We start from the raw sequence: 20,301 nt of genomic DNA, 5'->3' as shown, positions 1-20,301 counted from the left end.
GCCTACTTTATCCTGTCCAAACGAAATACTTTTAGCTAATTATTTGAATTCATTACTTATCTATTATATCATCTATTTAAGCTACTAGCTAACTAGTTTGATGCCCACCTAACTGCTACAAATGTTGGACATACTCCACAATCTTAACAGAGATTTACCAGACATTCAAAGACTCTACCAGCTGGAGTAGGCCTACAGTGTTGGTTAGAACCAACCCACTGGTGTGTGCTTTCTTTTGTTACAAATCAACCAAATATATCCTACATATAGAAACACAAAAAGGAGTGTTTGCCCAGTAGGTGTGTATGTGTGCATGCTTGAGCCAGCTTTGTTGATTCACCTTGCCTTGGATTATTTATCAAGTGGGTTATCTTGCCATTCAGTAGTGAATAGATTGGTGGAGTCCCATATCAAGTATACTATGACAGAGCAGCGTGGAAGTCCATACACTCACACAGAGTATACATAATTAAGGATCCTATTGAACTCAATTCATCTTGTGACTCCTAATAATATTGGAATTAAATAATGGAAAAAAAGTACTGTGTATACTGTGTTGTGTATATTTATAGTAAATGGCTTACTTTTAATAGAAGGTAGTTGTTTATGACAAACTGCTATAAAACAGGAAACGTTTAGTTAGTTTAAATCTTTAATTTCAGTGCCTCATGGTAATGTTTTCTGCACGCACACTTACTCACACTCAACTCAAGCCTCTCCCACTGTTTGAAAAAAGAGAAAAGTCTCAGTTGAACTATTTCCTCGGTGCTATAAAAAGAGGACGCTGCGCACATCTGCACTTCAGTGAGGCGTGGTCAGAGCGAGCAGACAGGTGGGACAGTCAGTACAGCTGCAGGATAACTCACCAGCATTTTTCTACACTTAAGCAACACACACACACACACAGCTGCAACAAGATGCCTAAGTGTCCAAAGTGCGAGAAGGAAGTTTACTTCGGTAAGATTTGCTCTCTTTATTTTTATTGTCCTGCAATTACCTTGTCTTTCACATGCAGAGATATATCGTGTTTCCTGTTGTATGAAATCTTAGCGACTTTTTGTGCACAAATGAGGAAACAGGAAACTGAATTTGACTAACACGCTGACATGCACATGACTGCAAGCAGAAACATGTTTTATACGGGTCACATTTTAAACAAATTAAAACTTTGGAAAATAAATAATCAGTTTCATATTTTTATGATTTATTCTTCAGGTAATTTTATTTTTAAATCCTGTATTCGAAAGTAAAAGTGCAGAAGTATGATCTGAAAAAAAAAAAGTATCAAAAACAACAGTTTGTGCTGAATGGCTCCTGCCACTTGTATTATTGAGTCGTTGTTATTGATGCAACAACATTCAAGCATTTTTTGATATTGTAGTTGGTCAAAATGTAGCTTTCCTAAATTCTTTATATATGTTGGATGCAAAATCACACCTTTCACTAATTATCATTGTTTAATAAATGTATTTAAGTTAGTCAAACCTTTGGAATTGTGTGAATTTATATAGAAAGGTGCAGAAATGTGACTGAACCTCTAAAACTGTGCTTAAGTAGCCTACAGTACTTGGGTGTGTGTACTTTCTACCACTTAACATGCTAAGTAGGTTTTCCTAACAATACTCTCCTGATAATACTTCCGTACTTTTACTAAAGTACATTTTTGAATGCAGAACATTTTTTATGTTATTTTGCGATTGTATTTCTGTTACTAAAGTACATTATCAATACATAAATATAACTGCTTTATGTACTTTCAAGAAACTAATCAATAAAGCATAGAGTAATAAGTACAATATTTGATCGCAAATTGGAAATACTCAAGTAAAACTGTACTTAGTTACTTTTACTACAGGAGTTTTATCACTATTTCCAAATCTTTATTTATATGTTTTCAGTTTTGCAGATTAATTTCACATTACCTCAAAAGGTCACTGCACTCTGTAAGCTATCTTGTTATCAAGTTTCTTTGGAGTTGAGATGAATAACGACTTGATGAAGCGGAGGAAGCAGGTTTTTTCTGTCCTGCAATGCGTCTCCATCCTTGTAGGTCAGCCTCATGAGGATACCATGAAAGCCCGGAGCAATTAATGCATCCGGGGAGGAAAGGAACAGCTCCATTTTATTTCTGTCTTAATCCATTTAGCACATTGTCTGCAGCTCAGTAGTTCAGCAACAAAGTAAATCTTCTCCGGGGAAACGCAGGGCCAATACAGAATACAAGGCCAAGTCTTTGGACTGTCAGTCAGATGAATTGACTGTGCGACCGGGAAGCTTTGCTTCCCATTCTTCCTTTTCATGGATAAACTTTCCCCATCTGGCCAAAACAAGCAAACAAATTTGTGTCGCTCCAGAACAAGCCCACCAAAGAAATATGCTCTTTTCTAAAATATACCTCAGAGGAAAAGTAGCCTGAAACAGCGCTTTGTATTCTTTATGTGGAAACATCATTATCCTGAACTGCTGGCATCAATTTCCCCCCAAAACCTCCTCAATAAAAGTTCTCCTTGCCTCCCTCCTTCACCGTGATCAACCCCATCACACCTCACCGCTGCACCTCCTCGTCCTCTCTCCATCTCCTTTGCAGGTCATCTATCTTAATGTTTCTAAGCTTCTCAGATGGAAACAATCAGGCTACCGCTACCTCCCTGAATGATGAGAGGGGAACTTGGTCCAGTTCCAGATACAAAGAGAGCCCTAGACAAAAATACCTATAACTATTTTGCACACCTCTTTTTCCTTTTCCACTGCAAGACTTTAAATAAGTGCTGCAAAGAAACTAACATGTAGAGTATGTTGTGTTTGGTGCATAGAGGAAGGCATCAATGGATGATATCTCTTTAGAACAGGCCATGCTCTGTAAAACACCTTGGGAAATAGGACTCACTCCCTTGTTAATATTAAGTATATTAAAATACATACAAAATTGAATACAATACGTTTGAGCTTTTAATGTACTTGTTGCTGTATGCAAAGCTAAGCTAGCTGATTTGGATGTACTATTGAAACAAGCTTTGTCCGCTTGTGTTTAGCTTCCGTATATTTGCCTGTTTTCCGCAGCTATATCGGCCATTTTTCCAGCATTCAACATATCTAGAAATTGGCCAGGAAAAGAATAGGCCCCCATTTATTCCCATACATGGCAAACTATTTATAATAATATTCAGATGGACTTCATGTTGTAGAGAGTGTATTCAAGGTCGTTCATTCAACCCTAAATGCTTCATACTGCATTCTTAGCATCTTTTTTTAGCTTGACAAACTGTTATACATCCTCTCCATTAATCTTTTGGGGGATTGAATAGGGTTAATAGTTTAAACAGCCTCACTCACAGTGTGTTTTTCCATTCAGATTTGAATGTTTGTGTATACTGGACTGAATCCATAATACCCCAGTCAGTGTGAGTTGATGCAGAGAGCAGATCGGATTATCTTCATGTCTCTCACGGCCCATTTATTCCCATATCGTTTGGTAAAATAAATGGCCTTTACACAAAAAAGAATGCTTTATCAGATCCATATACAATCAGGAGTAACACAACATTGCATGGGCGTAATCACAACTGAGGATGGACTCTGAGCCCAGCGTTAACTGGGAGACTTCCCGTCCATTACTCATTGGACAGACATGTTTACTCAGTCCGAAAATTTGTTATTTGAGGTTATGTACCGTAATTATTTCAGGTCAAACAAGCTCCACCATATTGTGCCGAAATGTTATCATGCCTCTGGCCTGAGATGTTGACCTCGCCCTGCAGCACTTTCCCAGTTTCCGCTGCCTGCCATAATCTCATGCCACATCAGGCGATATTTAGAGAGGAAGTGTGTCATATCCAAATTATGTGGGAAAGTCAGTTGGCCTTCACCTGAGTTATTTGCATCTGTCAGCTGTCCTTCCTGAATTTCTCTTAAATTATTTTCATGAAACCTGCAGATAGCAATCTTGTTTTGTGCTCCTTGGTTACGACATGTTTGGTAGTAACAGCCTAACATCATGATAACACTTCCTTTTTTTTTTAGCATTTCCTGTGCCTGCCCTGCCTGACCTCTTGCATTCACTGAGCAAACACTTTTTTAATTTTGCGTAAGATTCCTGGCCAGATATTCACGTGTGACTGTCTTAAAAGTCGTCTAAACTCTTGTCAATGTTTTCTCCAATAAAGTCCTGAAACTCAATACCAATGGATCGGATTCCCTCCCACTTTTGCAGTCCTCCATATGAGTGTTTGTGCAGATCAGCCCTACAGATAAAGAGGGTCTTTATCAGAGTTTATGAGGCAGGAGTTGCACAGATTCCTTCAGGGACACTCAGTCCTCTTTTTCCCACAATCACCACACCCACATAATGTTCTCAAAATGATCTGCCAACACATAATCTTGTTGGTCTAAATCTGATAGTTTGACCCTGTGACTCGTCTGCATACCACAGTAGGTCTCTTTATGGACATTGTTCAAAGCCATGGTGATTAATTTTGTCTTTTTATGTGTGTTTTGCAGCCGAGAGGGTAACATCCCTGGGCAAGGACTGGCACAGGCCCTGTCTGAAGTGTGACAAGTGCAACAAGACGCTGTCGCCAGGCTCACACGCAGCGGTAAGACACCTGGAAAACATACGATGCATACAAGCATATCCTGTTAGCTTTGTGATCGTACACAGGGTTTGGGGTTTGATGGCGCTTCATGAAATCACTATTTAATCTTCACTTTGAAGTCGATTTTCCAGAATTTAAGTTGATAAATAAGATCCTAGTTTTTCTAATAGTTAACTTAGCAAATGATTACCTTAATGATTTGGTCTTATTTTTTTCAAACTGTAGATGTATTAGACTTTATCATGCAGGTTAATATTTAATATTTTACACTTCAACGTACTATAGTGCCCTGCTAGCTACTACGACTAACAAGTGCCGTTCAAGTTGATGGACCTGCTGCCCAATTATATTTGATTGGATAAATGTACAAAGTATACATGTTATTGAATGAATGTATATATAAATACCTACAGACGACAAGATGATTCATTTAGAAATATTTACAGGAAGAGAGAAAAAGGGGGATTTTGAAAACACTAATTCGTCATATTTGGCATAGATACATTAACCATAGAGATACAACATTAGAAATGTAAATAATGCAATGTTTGTTTGCTTTTTCTTTGAGATTTGAACAAAGTATTGATCATATATGATATCATACAGACTTCAATTTGAGAGGACAGAAAGAAATGTTGTCATGGAGAATAATTTACAGAACATGATGGCCAGCATTCTTCCAAAGCTTTGTCATGATTTTATAGATGTCTAATAAACTAGTGCTAATAAATGTCTTCCTCTTACAGCATGAAGGCAAGCCATACTGTCACAACCCCTGCTACGGTGCAATGTTTGGACCTAAAGGTAAGAATCAGTCACCTCGTCAGACCTGTAACGCCCTGTGTGAGGATCATTTTTATACTTGATTGTGTCAAGGCCGTAAACCATCCTATCGAAGCAATCAATGTCACCTGAGGGGGTCCCACCCTCAATAAACCAGTTCTTACATCATTGGTGCAAATCGTTAAACTCTTATCTTTCGCCCAAGAATATATTCTCTTTCAGATTTTCAAAATAAAAGTCTGAAACTGCTGCCTCTGTTAGTTCACTGACTCCTTCCCTCCTCTTATCTTGCAGGATTTGGACGTGGTGGAACTGAGAGTCACACATTTAAATAGACAGGTAATGTGCATTTCATTATATTTGTTAAGACAAACACAGCCCTTTTGAATTTAAGCAAATCCATTTGGCCCTGCCTCATGTTTGTTTGCTTTTCTTTGTCATCAGGTTCAACATCGTCTGGAGACTTGATTGAAGAGGCCAGCTGAGCTCACTCGTCAAATAAAAACCAGCAACCAAACTGTGTTCTCATTCAGAAGAAACATTTATTTTGCCTGTTTTTATTTTATGTTTTTAAACTCTGGTTTCTAAAAATGATTGTGTATTCCCATGATTTACTAATGGAGTGGTTATCCTCAAACCTTTTCCTGTTCTTAAAGTGGACATTTTGATTAAACTCTTTTTAAATTTGTCTCTTTCTTGATTTAATTATGAAAAACCAATAAATAATAACTATTTTTTGTCAATGACAACGTTCACGTCAGTTGCATTTACTGTCATATTGTTCATTGTGTGTAATTGAATTTGCATTCCCTTTTTATTTCAACCCATGACCATGCATGACGTTGGGCATCAATAAGCCACAAAATGCTCAAAACTACGACTCGAAATATGAACGTTTAAAGAGGGTTGAACACACGGTGAGTGAAGGGGGATGAAACAAACAGGACACTACTTTTTTTATTTCTTTTTCATTTAATTTATTCAAGAATGTACAAAAACAAACCAATCCACATGTCCCAAATTTGTTAAAAGACGTTCAACATGTGACCAGAATAAAAAACTAAACCAAAAACAGAAAAGGCCACATGAATACACCTAAGTACAACACATTCAGGTTATTAGCTCATGTCAAATACCATTTTAATGCACCAATATCAAAATGTTATATATTTAATAATTGGCATTCTTTAGCAATGCTTACATTTAAAGGAAAATCGTGCTCATGCTGGTGCATTGTGGGAAGCCGGAGCAGCTGAGTCTTTGCAGATCCACCAGATGCATCCTTTTTGGTTCTTTTGTGCTTTGTTGGCAAACTTTTTTCCCTGCCCGCCCTCGATGTCCATGAATCACGTAGCAGCCTCCACCCTCCACCATGCCTCTGCCATCCCAGCTTGACAGTTGCTATGACAACAGACACAAACAGGACCCAACAGACATCCCATGTGTCTGTCCGTCCGTCTGGAGGTCACCATTTTCCCCCTTCTCTGCAACAAAGACGCTCAGTGTCGCAGGAAAATCCTGATCAAGGCCTTACACACTGAGGAAACTGATGAAAATGTGCAGAGGATGTTTGGCAACGAAGCAACTATCTGCATTATCTCTAAACTGACTGTGAAATGAAACACAAATGCAGCTTGTTAATAGGGGCTTTCATTGTATATAGGCAATAGCATGTCTTTAAGCTGACCATCATACATTTGCAAATAGAAACCAATTACTATTGCTAGCATATTTTCTTCAACTGTAGCTAGCTGCAGTAGTAGCTCATTTGGCTAACGTTTAGCTTTATTAGCTAAACTCTGAGTTGGTTGAATACAAACTCTGTCTCCAGCTGCTTTATTAATATCTTAAGGTGTCACATTTCAAATTAACAACCTTAATAAATACACTATCTAGACAATGCTTTCTACTTAATAGAGATAGACGTTTAAGTGCTAGAAGACAGAAGCTAAAGCTAACAGGTCACAGGCCAAAAGTCAACATCCTTAGCGCTGTCCTGCTCAATAAAGCTGTCTCTGTAGCTAACACCAAGATAAATGTGCAAATAACTTTAGAGTAATGAAGACTTGCTTTTTTTGGAAGCACTGCCCAGTGACTGCCAAGCTAAAGTAGATAAACACACTGTTTCAGTCATTCCTTTCACGTTGGCTCTTTGCATTTGGTTTTGTAAAGGCTTTATCATCCTAATTTTAATGTCTACAGCAGAAGAAATAAAACAATGGGCCTTATTTCTACATGCAAGGCGGATAACGTAACTGGAAAATGTTCTTACAAAGGCTTACAAAATCAGGTTTAAGAAAGACTAATTGTGTGGTGGAGAGTGCTTAGATTCCTCTTCTGATAACAGTTTTAATGAAATGTGTTCCTTGATATGGTATTTATTTGCACAGGAAATACCAACATATCGTTTATCAAGGTGACGCATCCAGATGATGTTGAGAGACCTGCAGCATTAATTAAGTTCACAGTTTGATGTTGAAGACGCTAATAGTTTACAGCACATACTTTTTTCATGATGTTGGGACATAATGAGGATCATTTCCTGACATGATTGTAAATAAAGCTGTGTGTTGGCAGGGAGAACATTTAAAAAGCACTTATGGTGACTTACGTTGCACTTAAAATGAAGTGTTACCTGTTTTATTTTTACTGTCTTGCAGGAGGAGAGTGAAGAGGAAAACCTGCTGAAAAAGACGAAAAAACCTGCTGTGTCAGCGTGAACCACAGGCCCTTCAGTCATGAAGCTGTAAAATTAGACTCATAAACCTATTAAGGACTGGAAAATAAGTGTTGAAGTGGCTTACGGCTATTCCAACTCATGCAGAGCTGGGTGGCCTTCATTCCCAAAGTCAGACTTGAGGAAAAGAGGAATTGAAATAGTCCAGTGGTCAGTTAGGGTGTGGTTAATTTTATAAATGCAGAGTAAAAATAAGAAGATATGGTTCATGCCATTACTTATTTTTGTTGTGGTAAACAAATAAATATAACAAAAATGAGCCTACAAAATAATTATCTATTTGAATTATTATATTTTTTTAGACCAGACTCAAGAAGTCTGTAGGGACAAAACTGCTTCAAAAATAAAATGGTTACCTCAGCTTAAATCTTGATTTTATGGACGGTCAGAAGTAAAGTGTTTTTGAGTCCAATAATTAAAGATTCTTAACTTTTATTGTCATATAGCGCTGGCATATATGAAAAAAAAGGTTCCATGCTCGTCTAACAGTGCAACATACAAAATAATTAAGACATCAAATAGTGCAGTTGAATTGTGCAAGTTACACAATGGTGCAAGTAAAATGCATGTCAAATTGATACAGAATATACAATGAAAACTGTACATTTGAACAAAATGCTGCTTATTGTAATCATATATAAATGTGTTGACTGTGAACAGATGAAGGTGCTCCATGCAGTAGCAAAGTGTGGGTCGTCTAAGAGATTTAACAACATTTCTGGCCTTCCTGCTTTTCTAAGAGACAATAAGTGAGACTGAATACAACGTTGTATCCTTGAGGCTAACAGTCATGACTTCAAACTGTATCACATGTGGGAAAGTCATAAAGTCACACCTGCCAGTTTTAATGTGGACACACACACATCTGTGCCAAAAGCCATCTGTCTTTTCTAGATGAAACCTTCTGAGGGAGACCACTTCAAGTAATAATGTTCATTTGTGAAAATCGTCTCTACATTAGCAGTCTGTGCATGGTCCGCTCTAAGAGTTTTCACTCAGCTGTTAATCTAATTTCACAGCCCTAAAAATAAAGCCGTGAACAGGAAATCCACCATGCACTTTTCACTCACTAAAAGGACTATATTTAAAAATTGCTCAACATTTTTTATAACTAACTGTCTGTTTTTTCATCTACAGTGATGATTTTTGCTTTGATAGCTGTAATAAGAAAATATTATGCTAATGTTGCTTACATGAATGAAAAACTGCAATGTCGACTATAATCAAATATAGGTTAGAAAAGTCACAAGATGATTCATAGAATAATAGGCACAGAAAATACCAAAAATGTTATTTTACTTTTGTTTTAAATATATTTCCTAAGTGTTCCTATAATTGGTTTTATCCTTTGGGTCCTTACATTTTATTCGATGAGAAATTCACTTTAATTAAACGTCTAAAAGATATATTCAACCTGGAAGTAGTAGTTTTAAGGGAAATACATTTATTTTCTGTCGAAGTGTTTTCATTTAAACATAGCCGATGATTCTTTTAAAGCTCTAAGTTGTAAAAGTGGTATAAGGCGCATATTTTAATTTTAATTAATCACAGTTAGAATATTTTGTTTTTAAAACATGCTCGTTGAAATCGGAAAGACCTGACTCTGCGGCAACACATACAACAACCCCTATGTTCATGATCACTATCACCACTCCAAATAAAATCAAGTGTGTGAACTTTAGAAATGTGCCTTTGGACAACCTCCCGTCTTGAGAAATGGTAACTCAGGGAGCACCTTCATCCCGGTGAGGGATCCCCAGCGTGCCGTTGGAGTCTGGCTGAACGTATCAATCCAGAGGCTCCAGCAGAGTATTGTTTGTGGCAGATTACCAGCGAGGCATTGAGGAGGTTACTGAGCCAAATCTGGTCCTCATTTCTGTAATTGAATATGCATGGCTGTCTCAGATACTCCCTCTGCTCCCTAAAAGCTGGTCCATCCCTGATCTCACCATCAAATGAAATAAGGAAGGAGTCTTTCAGATCTCTTGGCTTTGCGCTGGACAATAACTTCAGCTTCAATCATGGACATATTTAAGCGTTGTCAACAGCGACTGACTGCCAACCATAAACTAAATCACCTGTCTGTCAACCCCCATCTTCTTCTTCTATCATAGCAATTCTTTTCATATCGTGCCATCTGTTTTTATGCCGTCCATATGCTTTCAGTCACCAGTAGGAATATTAACTTAAATATAACTCATCCATCCAGTAAACCCTCTGGTATACAATAGCTAGGATCAGGTGAGATGAAGGACGCTTCCTGTTGAAGAATTGTTTTCTTTTCATGTGTGTTTGTTTGCATGGCTTAGTGTGTTGGAAAAACAAAATGGGGGATGAGACAGAGACCGGTAGCACTCGTCGTCCCCCTGACCAACCCCTGCCGGAGGTTCCGTCTTTTCTTTTCCTAGATACATGCATGCATATCTTGATGGATAGAACTGAACCACTGACCATCCAATTGGTGGACAAGCACTCAACCTCGGCTCAACTAAATCTTCAAGTCCTTCCTTCGATCCCTTTCTAACTAATTTTCCTCCATTCTCCTAAGATCTGGTGCTTTTGTTTTCGTCTTCCCACCTCTCCTCCTTACATTACTCACTATCCTCCCTCCATCCTCCCTCCCATCTTGTTTCCTATTACCGGGCTGCAGTTGATTACTGCTGCTGGATGTTTCTGTTTCCACTCCAGCGCCCCTTCTCAGCACATGTGTATAAATAAGCCCTCTGGCGTTGTAATTGCTAAATGGTATCCAGTGTGTTTGTGTGCAGAAAAGAAAAGTTGAGAAGCTGCCATAAGCATCTCTATGGCAGCCAGCTCTCCTTAAACACACACAGAGAGGGTAGCCATCAGCTGCTGTGAGCCCAGGAGAAGGCCTCAACGCTGGGGAAGGTAATGAGGTGGCCAGGCCTCTGAGCCTGGATCCGGATCTCTGAAAATCATCTTGGTGCATTAATCATGTTTGAGCCAATACGGTCTAAGTCCAGTAAACTCGTGCAATTAGACTTTCAGCAGCTTCAATAACAAGGGTCTTCTGATTTGGGACTAATTCAACAACATAAGTTCAGGCTGTGGTGAACATTTAGCACTCTGCTCTGCCTGTGACCAGAAAAATGACATGCAATTACACTACCATGAGCACCATTGCTGAAGTGATGTGTGGATCAACACAATCTAATTCTAAATTGAGTTCTGTTTTAAATAATGAAGGGAAAAAGGTGTTTAAAATAGATACCATATTAAGTTTAAAATGGCAAACCTGTTGTTATCCCATCTTTATGGAGGTAGGTTTGTCTCAATGTTATTTGTGTGAACAGACTGACAATCATTACTAATATAAGCACTGCCTTTAACACTGTGAGCCATAAAATATATGTGGGGTCCATGTTGTTTTTTATATAATGACTCAGTCTCATGAATAACAACATGTTGGAAAAGGGACCATCAGAACCAGAATCAGAATCCCTTTATTCGTTCCACAGAGGGGACATTTTTATTCGTTACAGCAAAAAGAGCCAAAGACAGCTTAATGTTACACCAAAAATATATACAAAAATCACACCATTTTACAGAAGACACAAAAGTAGACCTCAGAAACCATTCTGGGGTATAACAGCCAGGTACATATTGCACAGTTATTAACTGTATATATACATATTGCATATGGTGTGGGGTGTTATAGTCTGTGTTGTGTGTGGGGGTCTACCAGGGGTCATGACCATCCAAGTAAATGCAGGATTAGTCATAAACCAAGTATTGGACGAATGGTGGCCTGGTGGTGCATCTTGATCAAAATTGAAGTGCTCACCAGACTGAATACATAAGAATATTTGTCCAAAATCGACAAGATATTTCAGTCTGTACCAGGACTGACTCATCATGCCTAGAGTCACTATACTAGCATGGCCAAACATGCTATATTTAAGCTTCCTGAGTTCTCATTAGGTGTAAACATGAGTACGTTTTGGTTTTCAGCTGACTGTTTGCTGGACAAAACTGAAACTTGTTTGCGTCAGGGAAACTCTCCCTAGTGTTTTATAGACTGAGCTCCTCAGTGGTAGATAACACCTCCTGATGGTTCAGATGTCCAGGCTATTTAAAGTATGATAACGAGGTGGAGCATATACGAGCTGATGAGTGTTTTATGTGAAACGGCCATGAAAAAACCTCCACATTAACTTCCCTCACTCTACCTCCTACTTTCTCTCGTGTTGTCAAAGCACCTGGCTACCATTTTCGAGGTTTTCTCTCGACACATGCCGTCTGAGCCTCCAGGGACTTGCAGACAGTTTAATTGTACGATGGCTGTGAAAAATAACCTGTGGTCTTCTCCGTATGTCTGTGTGATGGATGCTCTGCTTTACCAGCGCACATAACACTTATCATTAAGCAGGAGGAATTTCTCAGAAGTGTTTTTCCAAATGCAAAAGATGCAATTCTTCAAAACTCAAATGACACTGAAAGATGGATGCCAACTAGCTTTCGTGCAGTTTTGTGATTCAGTGTTTCCCTCTGAAATCCTTTAGGACGCTCTGATCTCTAACTTTCTCCAGCTGTACCACAGTCAGATGAAGTTGTGTTATTGCACTCAGGATCCCTCTCTTCTCTCTTCCTCAACTCCCATCCCACCTATTTGTCTTCCTCCTCCTCCTCCTCCTCCTCCTCCTCCTCCTCCTCCTCCTCCTCCTCCTCCTCCACCACCATTTGGAACAAACAAAAGATTCTGCCAGGACACATCTGAGCTAAATGCTGTTCCTCATCGCTTTTCCCAAAATGCCCTTCTGCTGGTGGGAATTGGCAGTCCCCTTCATCATTTCATCTCCATTGTCAGATCTACAGTACATTACATTAACCCCCACCGTTATGATTTGATATACTCATTAATCTTGGGATATATAATAAGATAATATGGCAAAACAACCTAATGTTCAGTACTGGGATCTACAATGACTTTTCCAGGTATTAATTCACATTTACAGAACTGTGTTCAATGACTACATGATGCAGGGTAACAATGAGTGGTTTCTCAGATCAATGCTTCAAATGTCAGACCTCGATTTTGGTAATAACAGCAAATGTTTAATATCTCTATGTGTTTCTCTGCCTCACTTCCATATTTTGATTAAATCCAATACAACAGGGGAATTTAAACCCAAAATCTTGTGTAGAACAGCGTTAATGAGCTTTACACTAAGCCCCAAATGCTGTAGATACAACAGATATAAAAGGCAGGAAAGACAATGCGCTGGCTAACACTGCCACACTAACAGACATTTTCATTAGTGTGTTGAAATGTAATAAAGGAAACTAAATGTATAGAAACAGATGCATCACCTTTGTAAGAGCTGACCATGTTCAGTAGACAACTGCCACCCCTAATTAGCTTTATGAATGCAACATTACAGTAGGCATCAAAAGCACAGTGACAAAAAGTCTCTGTATGTTGTGCAGATTTGAAAGACTCTGAGACAATTTGTGATTGTGTGCTACGTAAATACATTTTACTTCACACCTTTAACCAATGAAACCACTCAAGCAAAAGGTGAAGTCTGTGCATACAAACACAGCTTTGCCTTTAAGGTCACAACAGCGCCCCCTCTGCTCTCTGCAGGTACTTCAGTCCTTTAACTGCTGCAACACTGCTGCCCTCTTGTGCAGTTTACCTGAAATGGCACCGTTAAAAACATCCCTTAGCTTTTAGAGAAGGCCCTCATAATTGTAAGATAATGGGAAGAAATAAACACATTCAAAATCTTAATGAATATTTTAAAACTTTAATATACAGTGCTTTGTAAATCATTACTAAAAACACAGGTGGTAAAAATCAAATCGAAACAAATAAGTTACACTGTAGTAAAAAGCACTTGAGATTCCTTTCCGTTTTTCCTCATTAGTGTGAACCCCATATATGAAAATAGCATAGAAAGTATGCAAACATAGAATTTCATTCGTATATATTCTTTTATTCTTTAGCTAAATAAACCTTTTTGTCCTCTTAAAATTCCCTTAACTAAATGGATGAAATGAGGACATTTTTACAGCTGTGTGTTTGTGTCTACGGCCTCAAATTTCATCCATAACTCTGCTTTTTTTTAATAACAGCTTAAAAACTTTTTCACAACAACTTCCCCCTCACGAGAACCTCAAGACAAGCCCGAAATAAAAAGTACATATAAATTAACATACCAAACATGTGAACAGTCTTGCAAAACTATATATTTTTTTACATAGACTGGCGTACAGTTTAACATTTGAACCTCTCTCTCTCTCTCACACACACACACACACACACACTTTTAACAGTACTTCCAAACAAACACTCACACAGTCTGTGCATAGACCCAGGTCTAAGTTGTGGAGTTACTGATAACTGGAGCTTTTTTCTCGCCGCGACTTCCCCTCTGTGGTTTGTCCTTTAAAGGAAAATAACCCTTTAACCCATTTGTTGCGACGTCAACAGAAGCTGGCTCCGGGCCGTAGGGTTTAAAGGTGAGATATGTAGAGATAGACGGATCAAAACACGCCGTTTCCACAGTCCAATGTAGAGCCTGCCATCAGCAACAAGGTAAACAGGAATACAGTCAACCATAGATACACACGTTAGGGATCGACTTGAAGATAAAGCGCAGATAAACAATCAGGATTTTGTTTGTTGTGAATTTTTAAGCCACTTTCTGCATTTAAAAGTCATTTTTTGCAGCCTTTTTTTGCCCTTAGGTAAACCGCTAACCCACATAGTCATGGTTTCATCAGAGCGCGTTAGTGTCACAACCATGTTAGCACAGCTTGAGACACGGGAGAGAATACCGCCTCCAAAATCCAGCAGGATTGAATTTAAAAAAGGCAACAAATATCAGCAAATACCTCGTTTTAGTCTGAAATTATAACCCTTATAACAACATTCAGAATCCCCTCTACAAAACTGCTGGACTCTAGTTAAGTTTGGGTCGCAGAAAATAATCCTTCTAGTTTTCTTAGTGCAGGTTTGTTGATATAATTTACTGACATATTCACAGCCTGTGGGAAGAGAACTTACTGCTGCTGATATCTGTTTCTAAAAAGCTAGTAAAATGTCTTTGGCATTCAAAACGTCCTGTAAAGTTAAGTTTTGTTAACAGTAAACAATGTGTCTGAGCCTCGAAAGCCCTAAGAAATACTTGTCATTTACCGAAATGTATAAAGTATAATGAAGGGAACTGTAGCTGAAATGTGTGCGTAAGGAGCCGATAGTGATATCCTGTTCTAAAAGGCAAAGAAAATGTCTTTTGTTGGCATTAAATCTGTTAAAACCTGCAAAAATATGAGCTAAGTTTGGCTTACAGTAAAGAATACTTCATACCTTTTAGTTGATGACAATATTTCTTTGCTTTTAAAGAGGCAGATGTCGACTCTCTAAATTATTTGCTTTCAAAACCTCTCGTTTAACCGTCAAAATAAGATTTAACCAGGTTAAAGTAAAGAATGCCTTTTGTGCCAGCTCAGTAGTAAGCAAATCGTAAATACTGATATTTGTTTCCAACATGACTTGAATTTGTTTGTGCCGTTTGTTGTCTTCCCCAACTCCTCGTATGTACCTATAGAGACCTGCGGTTAACAGAGGTCTGAGTCAGTCCCTCCTATCAGTTACAGTGCTGACAGCCAGGCATCCACAGAAAGCATGTGGGGGGGAGGGGGGGGGGGCTTTGGATTCTCAGGTAACAGGGGGTCAACTTGTTCTATTGCACATACGTTTCTGCCTTTTCTTCATTTCTGGCTTCCAAAAAATCTCACAGTTATAAACAGGCAGCAGAATAGCATTATTTTTGTGTGTTTTATGTTTTAAATAAAATTTTAAAAAATGTATAGACGAGTACGGAAAAGCGCTCAATTAAATTGCAGCCAAAACCAGGATGATATAATAATATTAATAATCAACAAGAATATTCACAGGAACAACAACAATAACCATATATAGCGACACAGGCAGAAAAAGTAACGTTTATCTGTATAGATATTTATAAAATAAAAAAAAACAACAGTGTAAAATTGATTGTCATTTCAGGGTAAAAAGCATCAAAACATCCAAGGCATTAACAGTGAGGAACACACTGGGAACTATAAAAAGTGACGTGGGCTGAGGGGGGGTACAAAGAACTGAAGCCCAAAGGAACAACGCTCACAGAGACACATTTGGTGCACATCATGCGTCTGAGAAAGCTTTGGCAGCCTCGAGTGCAGAGGAGCAGCCAAACAAAAGGCAACAGTTTGCACATGCCGTCCGTCCGTCTGTCCAACAGCACCGCCCGCCGTTCTTTCCCCCAGCTGTCAGGTTTCAGTGTTCATAACACAAAAAACTTCATCCAGAACGGATGCAGCCTAAACAAGCGCGTACTGCGGCTCATCGAGAGAAAAAAAACAAACAGAGTTCCCCGTCCGTCGAACGAGACTCGAAGTGCTGAGGAAAGGCCGCAGCCTGGCGAGGAGCAGGAGAGCCGAGAGAGGCGGCATGGCTTTGATTTGACCGAGCCCTGTGACCAAGAGAGGTAACTCTTGAAAAGCTTTTCAAGCAGAGTAAAGGGGGGGGGGGGGGGCATTTTGGAAAGCTCATACACACTCACTGTCACACAAACACACTCACTCACTCACATACATGGGAGTAAATCTGTCCCTGAATGTGCCAAGCAACGGAAGTCTTCTTGTTCCACGACGGACACACAGGAGAGGGTTCTCCTTTTGAAATTCTCCTCCCGTCCCAGAGAGTAAAGCCACGCTGCAGTCAGTGCATGTGTCCTTTCTCTTACTGCCAGTCCTTATCGTCCTCGTCCTCCCTGCCCGACGAGTCGTCGTTGGTGCTGTCCCCGCCCCCCTGCCGCGTCCCGTTATGCCGAGCGGCGAACGCTGCGGCAGCCTCGGACGCCGCTCGCTCCTCTGCCTCTTTCTGTCGCAGTGCTGCCGCCTTCTTCTCCTGCTCGGCATGGCTCTTCATGTGGGCGCTGCGGCTCTTCACCTTGTAGAAAACCCTACGGGAAGAGAGGGAAGAGCTTATTGCTGAAGCCCTTCATACGGATTGGCAATGTTGTGGCCTTTTGTCATTCAGACACGCGTCCGAGCCACAATGCTCCCACCAGAGGAAGCAGCCCCACTCGAGTTAAAAAGTAAAAACATCTAGGATGAAAAGTGGTCTGTTCTGCTTCATGATTGAAAGATCTTAAAGCTTTGAAATGAATAATTTATCAAAGATCACTGTGGGCAAGCAGAAAGCTTTCCCCAACTCTCAACGGTGAGTCCACTTTGAAACCCTTTTCATCAGTTTAATGATTTCTGAGATGGAGGAAGATGCTGCCTATTGGACAATGTCAAACAATGCAGCGGCATAAAAAACGAGTGTTAAATTGGAACTCTAAATCATGTTTTTATTGGATGAACATCGGTTAATTGGCACGGATACGGCAGCCGATATGATTATTATTATAGTCGTTTGAGGCCACGTGTCTTTTTCTCTGCACCAAAAGGGTGTTCTTTAAAAGTCAGTTTTCATTCCCTTTTTTTTTTTAGCTTCTTTTGATTATTTTTGTTGTTCTTTGTTGCAGCAATATTGTCAAAAATGGGATTTCGATATCACTCAACCCTAACAGTTATTGCCCTCATGGTCTTTCTACACGACGAAAGGTTGGACAAAGTTCAGTGTGAAGACTGGAAATAAGGGCTTAGTAATCACAGGCCGTACCAGAACAGCGCGTACCGCAGCATGTGACACAGCAGTGGGTCTGCAGTGGCATGAAATGTGCAGCGATGGATTATAATGGCTGTAAAATGGCTAATAAGCCTTATTGGATTTCCAGTAAACAAACATTATCAGACCCTGAATGGATGGATCATCAGTAATGAGCACACATAGGGCAGTGTGAGTATTTAAAGGGTGAGTGTAAGCTCTTGGCAAGTCACCGGGTAGAGTTGCATGGAGGAGAGGCGCGATGTGCCAGATCTACTCTGTGTTTCTGTTGCTAGGACACAGGTTGCAATAACAGGCGCGGTGTTGCCAGAGGACGGGCTGGTATTTAATCGAAGCATGATAGGAGGGTCTGATTTTTTCACTCTGAGACTTTAGCCTCTGATTATGAAGATATATTCCAAGTGGGCAATAGCAGCAGCAATATTTCCTGCAGAAATATAGAATTAAAATATAGCGAGTTCAGTCTAAAGGACACTTATGTAACTGCTGCTGTCGGCTTTGCATATTAAACTGAGCCATGCAAACGTGTCCAAGACGACAGCAGTGACTGATGGGATATTCCGGATCACTCACCTGCCACATTTCTTGCAGGGGAACTCTCCCTCCGGGGCAGCTGAGGCTTTGTTGCCTGCTGGGGGGCTGGTTTTTCGTGCGTTGGTGTCGTAGCGGGTTTTGGAGCCGGGAGGGGGCGGCTGAGCGGGGTGGATGACCCGGGACAGCGGCTGCTCCCTCCCCACGTCCTCTGGGACGTTCATGATGAGAACGGTGCCAGGCTGCACACAGAAAAAAAAAAGGGAGAGGTCAGAGGAGGTGCAGTTGACATGAAAAAGACATCACTGAGGGCAGAAGGAAGATAATGAGCCTCCAGAAGCTGTTTATGTAGGATCGTTTTATAAAATGTCTTAAAAATAGGGTATAATGAGAAAGACTACAGGCTAACACTTTTATTTACAATTTTTGAGAGTTTGGCAAATGTCTTCTTTCTAAGTAATGGAAATAAAACATCCAATAAACATTTGGGCGTTTGGTTTACTGACTTATCTATGTTTGTCTGTAGATTTTTACAAAATTCACCTTAACATAATGCCTGTTTTGCATATGTACATAACATTTAGTAAACATGGATACAAAACCCTTTCTTAATGTTAATATTCAACTGGGGACGATTCATCTGTTGTTATGTGTACATTTTTACAGTATTCATCTTTAGTAGCTTTCACTATGCAAAGATTCTGTAGCGACGACATTGCAAAATGTTCCAGTTAGATTCCTCAATATAATCTGTATGTTTTTAGTGAGGAGGCCTTTTTTTTAAATGTATGATTCAAAGCTTTATTTGCAATTTAATAGATAAAAAAAAAAACTGGCAAAACTATTATTATTATTAGAAATGAGAAATGGATGTTGGTGTAATCCAAGGTTTATATTTCTGCTCCAACTAAAATGTTAAATATATTTTTGCATATTGAAACATAGGCTTGTAAAATCTTACCATTCAAAAATGTATGTCTTATTGCAAGTTATTAACTCTGTAAATTTCAGTGATATATTATTTGAAATGTGTAACTTATTCAAAAACACATTGGCCTTCACTTTGATCAGAACGTTGCCATGTGTACTACACAGTGAACTCCAATGCAAATAACGTGAATAAAAGGATTCCTGTTGAGTCATTGTTTGCTGACTGACATAAGGGGGTTACACAATCCAGAGAACAGCAGCCAAGCTATTTGATCTAAAATACCCAGAAGGGGGCGCCACACCCAGCACCCAGCACCCAGCAGCCAGCAGCCAGCCACCAGGACAGGCCAGGAAGAGTTCAAAAGGACAAGTGTGTCAAAGTCGGAAGAGGAAAACTGAGGTTTCCTTCCTCTCCTGTAGACATTCATAACCTGCATATAAGCATGTATGTAGGTGGAAACAAACCACTAATAATAACATATTGTACAACACAATTGATCAAAGTACTTTCAAGGCTTTGAGGTAATTAAATACTGCATAAATAAGAGACAACACACAGTATGGTAATGAGAATATAACCAGTATTAATTAAGTTGACGCACCAACAACAATGTGAGTAATCCCTCGAGAGAACTGACCTACTTCTGTGGTTTATCATTATCGTTTCCTTCAGGAAATTATGTTTCAAAAGGTAGTGGTTGTATTATATTCATAGACAAGACAACTATGTATTCACAACATCAGATATTATTTTAAAACGGCGCGTACTGGCTCCTACAGAGTGTTGCATTATGGGTTGTTTGTCATGTAGGATCTGGGCTGGCAAGTGTTCACGTTAAAGATGAACGACGGCAAGTTTAATGTGTTTACTTCAATCTTTGCTGCAGAAAAAGACGACAAACCAAATAAACGGTCAAGCTGTAGATAAAACCTTCTTTGCATATATTATTTTAAAGCTGAAAAGGTTAGAAAATAATTCAAATAGTGACAGAAATCTTTCAGTTGCGTCAAGAGCCTTT

General features: G+C 39.4%; 2 protein-coding genes across 4 annotated transcripts in view; one reads left to right on the top strand and one right to left on the bottom strand.

The window, feature by feature from the left end:
• Positions 1-720: 720 nt before the first annotated feature.
• On the top strand, positions 721-6,063 carry crip1 (cysteine-rich protein 1). The gene is made up of 5 exons (XM_063909411.1): positions 721-957; positions 4,498-4,592; positions 5,339-5,396; positions 5,670-5,714; positions 5,820-6,063. The coding sequence occupies exons 1-4, from the start codon at positions 918-920 to the stop codon at positions 5,708-5,710; spliced, it is 234 nt and encodes a 77-aa protein (XP_063765481.1). The 5' UTR covers positions 721-917; the 3' UTR covers positions 5,711-5,714; positions 5,820-6,063.
• Positions 6,064-13,867: 7,804 nt separating this feature from the next.
• The window catches only part of mideasb (mitotic deacetylase associated SANT domain protein b), a 30,279-nt gene continuing 23,845 nt past the window's right edge, over positions 13,868-20,301 (bottom strand). For all 3 annotated transcript variants that reach the window (XM_063908803.1, XM_063908806.1, XM_063908802.1), the window contains exons 12-13: positions 18,395-18,594; positions 13,868-17,108 (exon numbers count right to left, since the gene is read on the bottom strand). In XM_063908803.1, the coding sequence (XP_063764873.1) occupies positions 16,886-17,108; positions 18,395-18,594 (423 nt within the window). In that variant the 3' untranslated portion in view covers positions 13,868-16,885. The remainder of the gene's footprint in view (positions 17,109-18,394; positions 18,595-20,301) is intronic.

This window comes from Eleginops maclovinus, chromosome 19, assembly GCF_036324505.1.
Source record: "Eleginops maclovinus isolate JMC-PN-2008 ecotype Puerto Natales chromosome 19, JC_Emac_rtc_rv5, whole genome shotgun sequence".
Taxonomy (NCBI): domain Eukaryota; kingdom Metazoa; phylum Chordata; class Actinopteri; order Perciformes; family Eleginopidae; genus Eleginops; species Eleginops maclovinus.
This window is presented reverse-complemented; position numbering and strand designations above follow the sequence as displayed.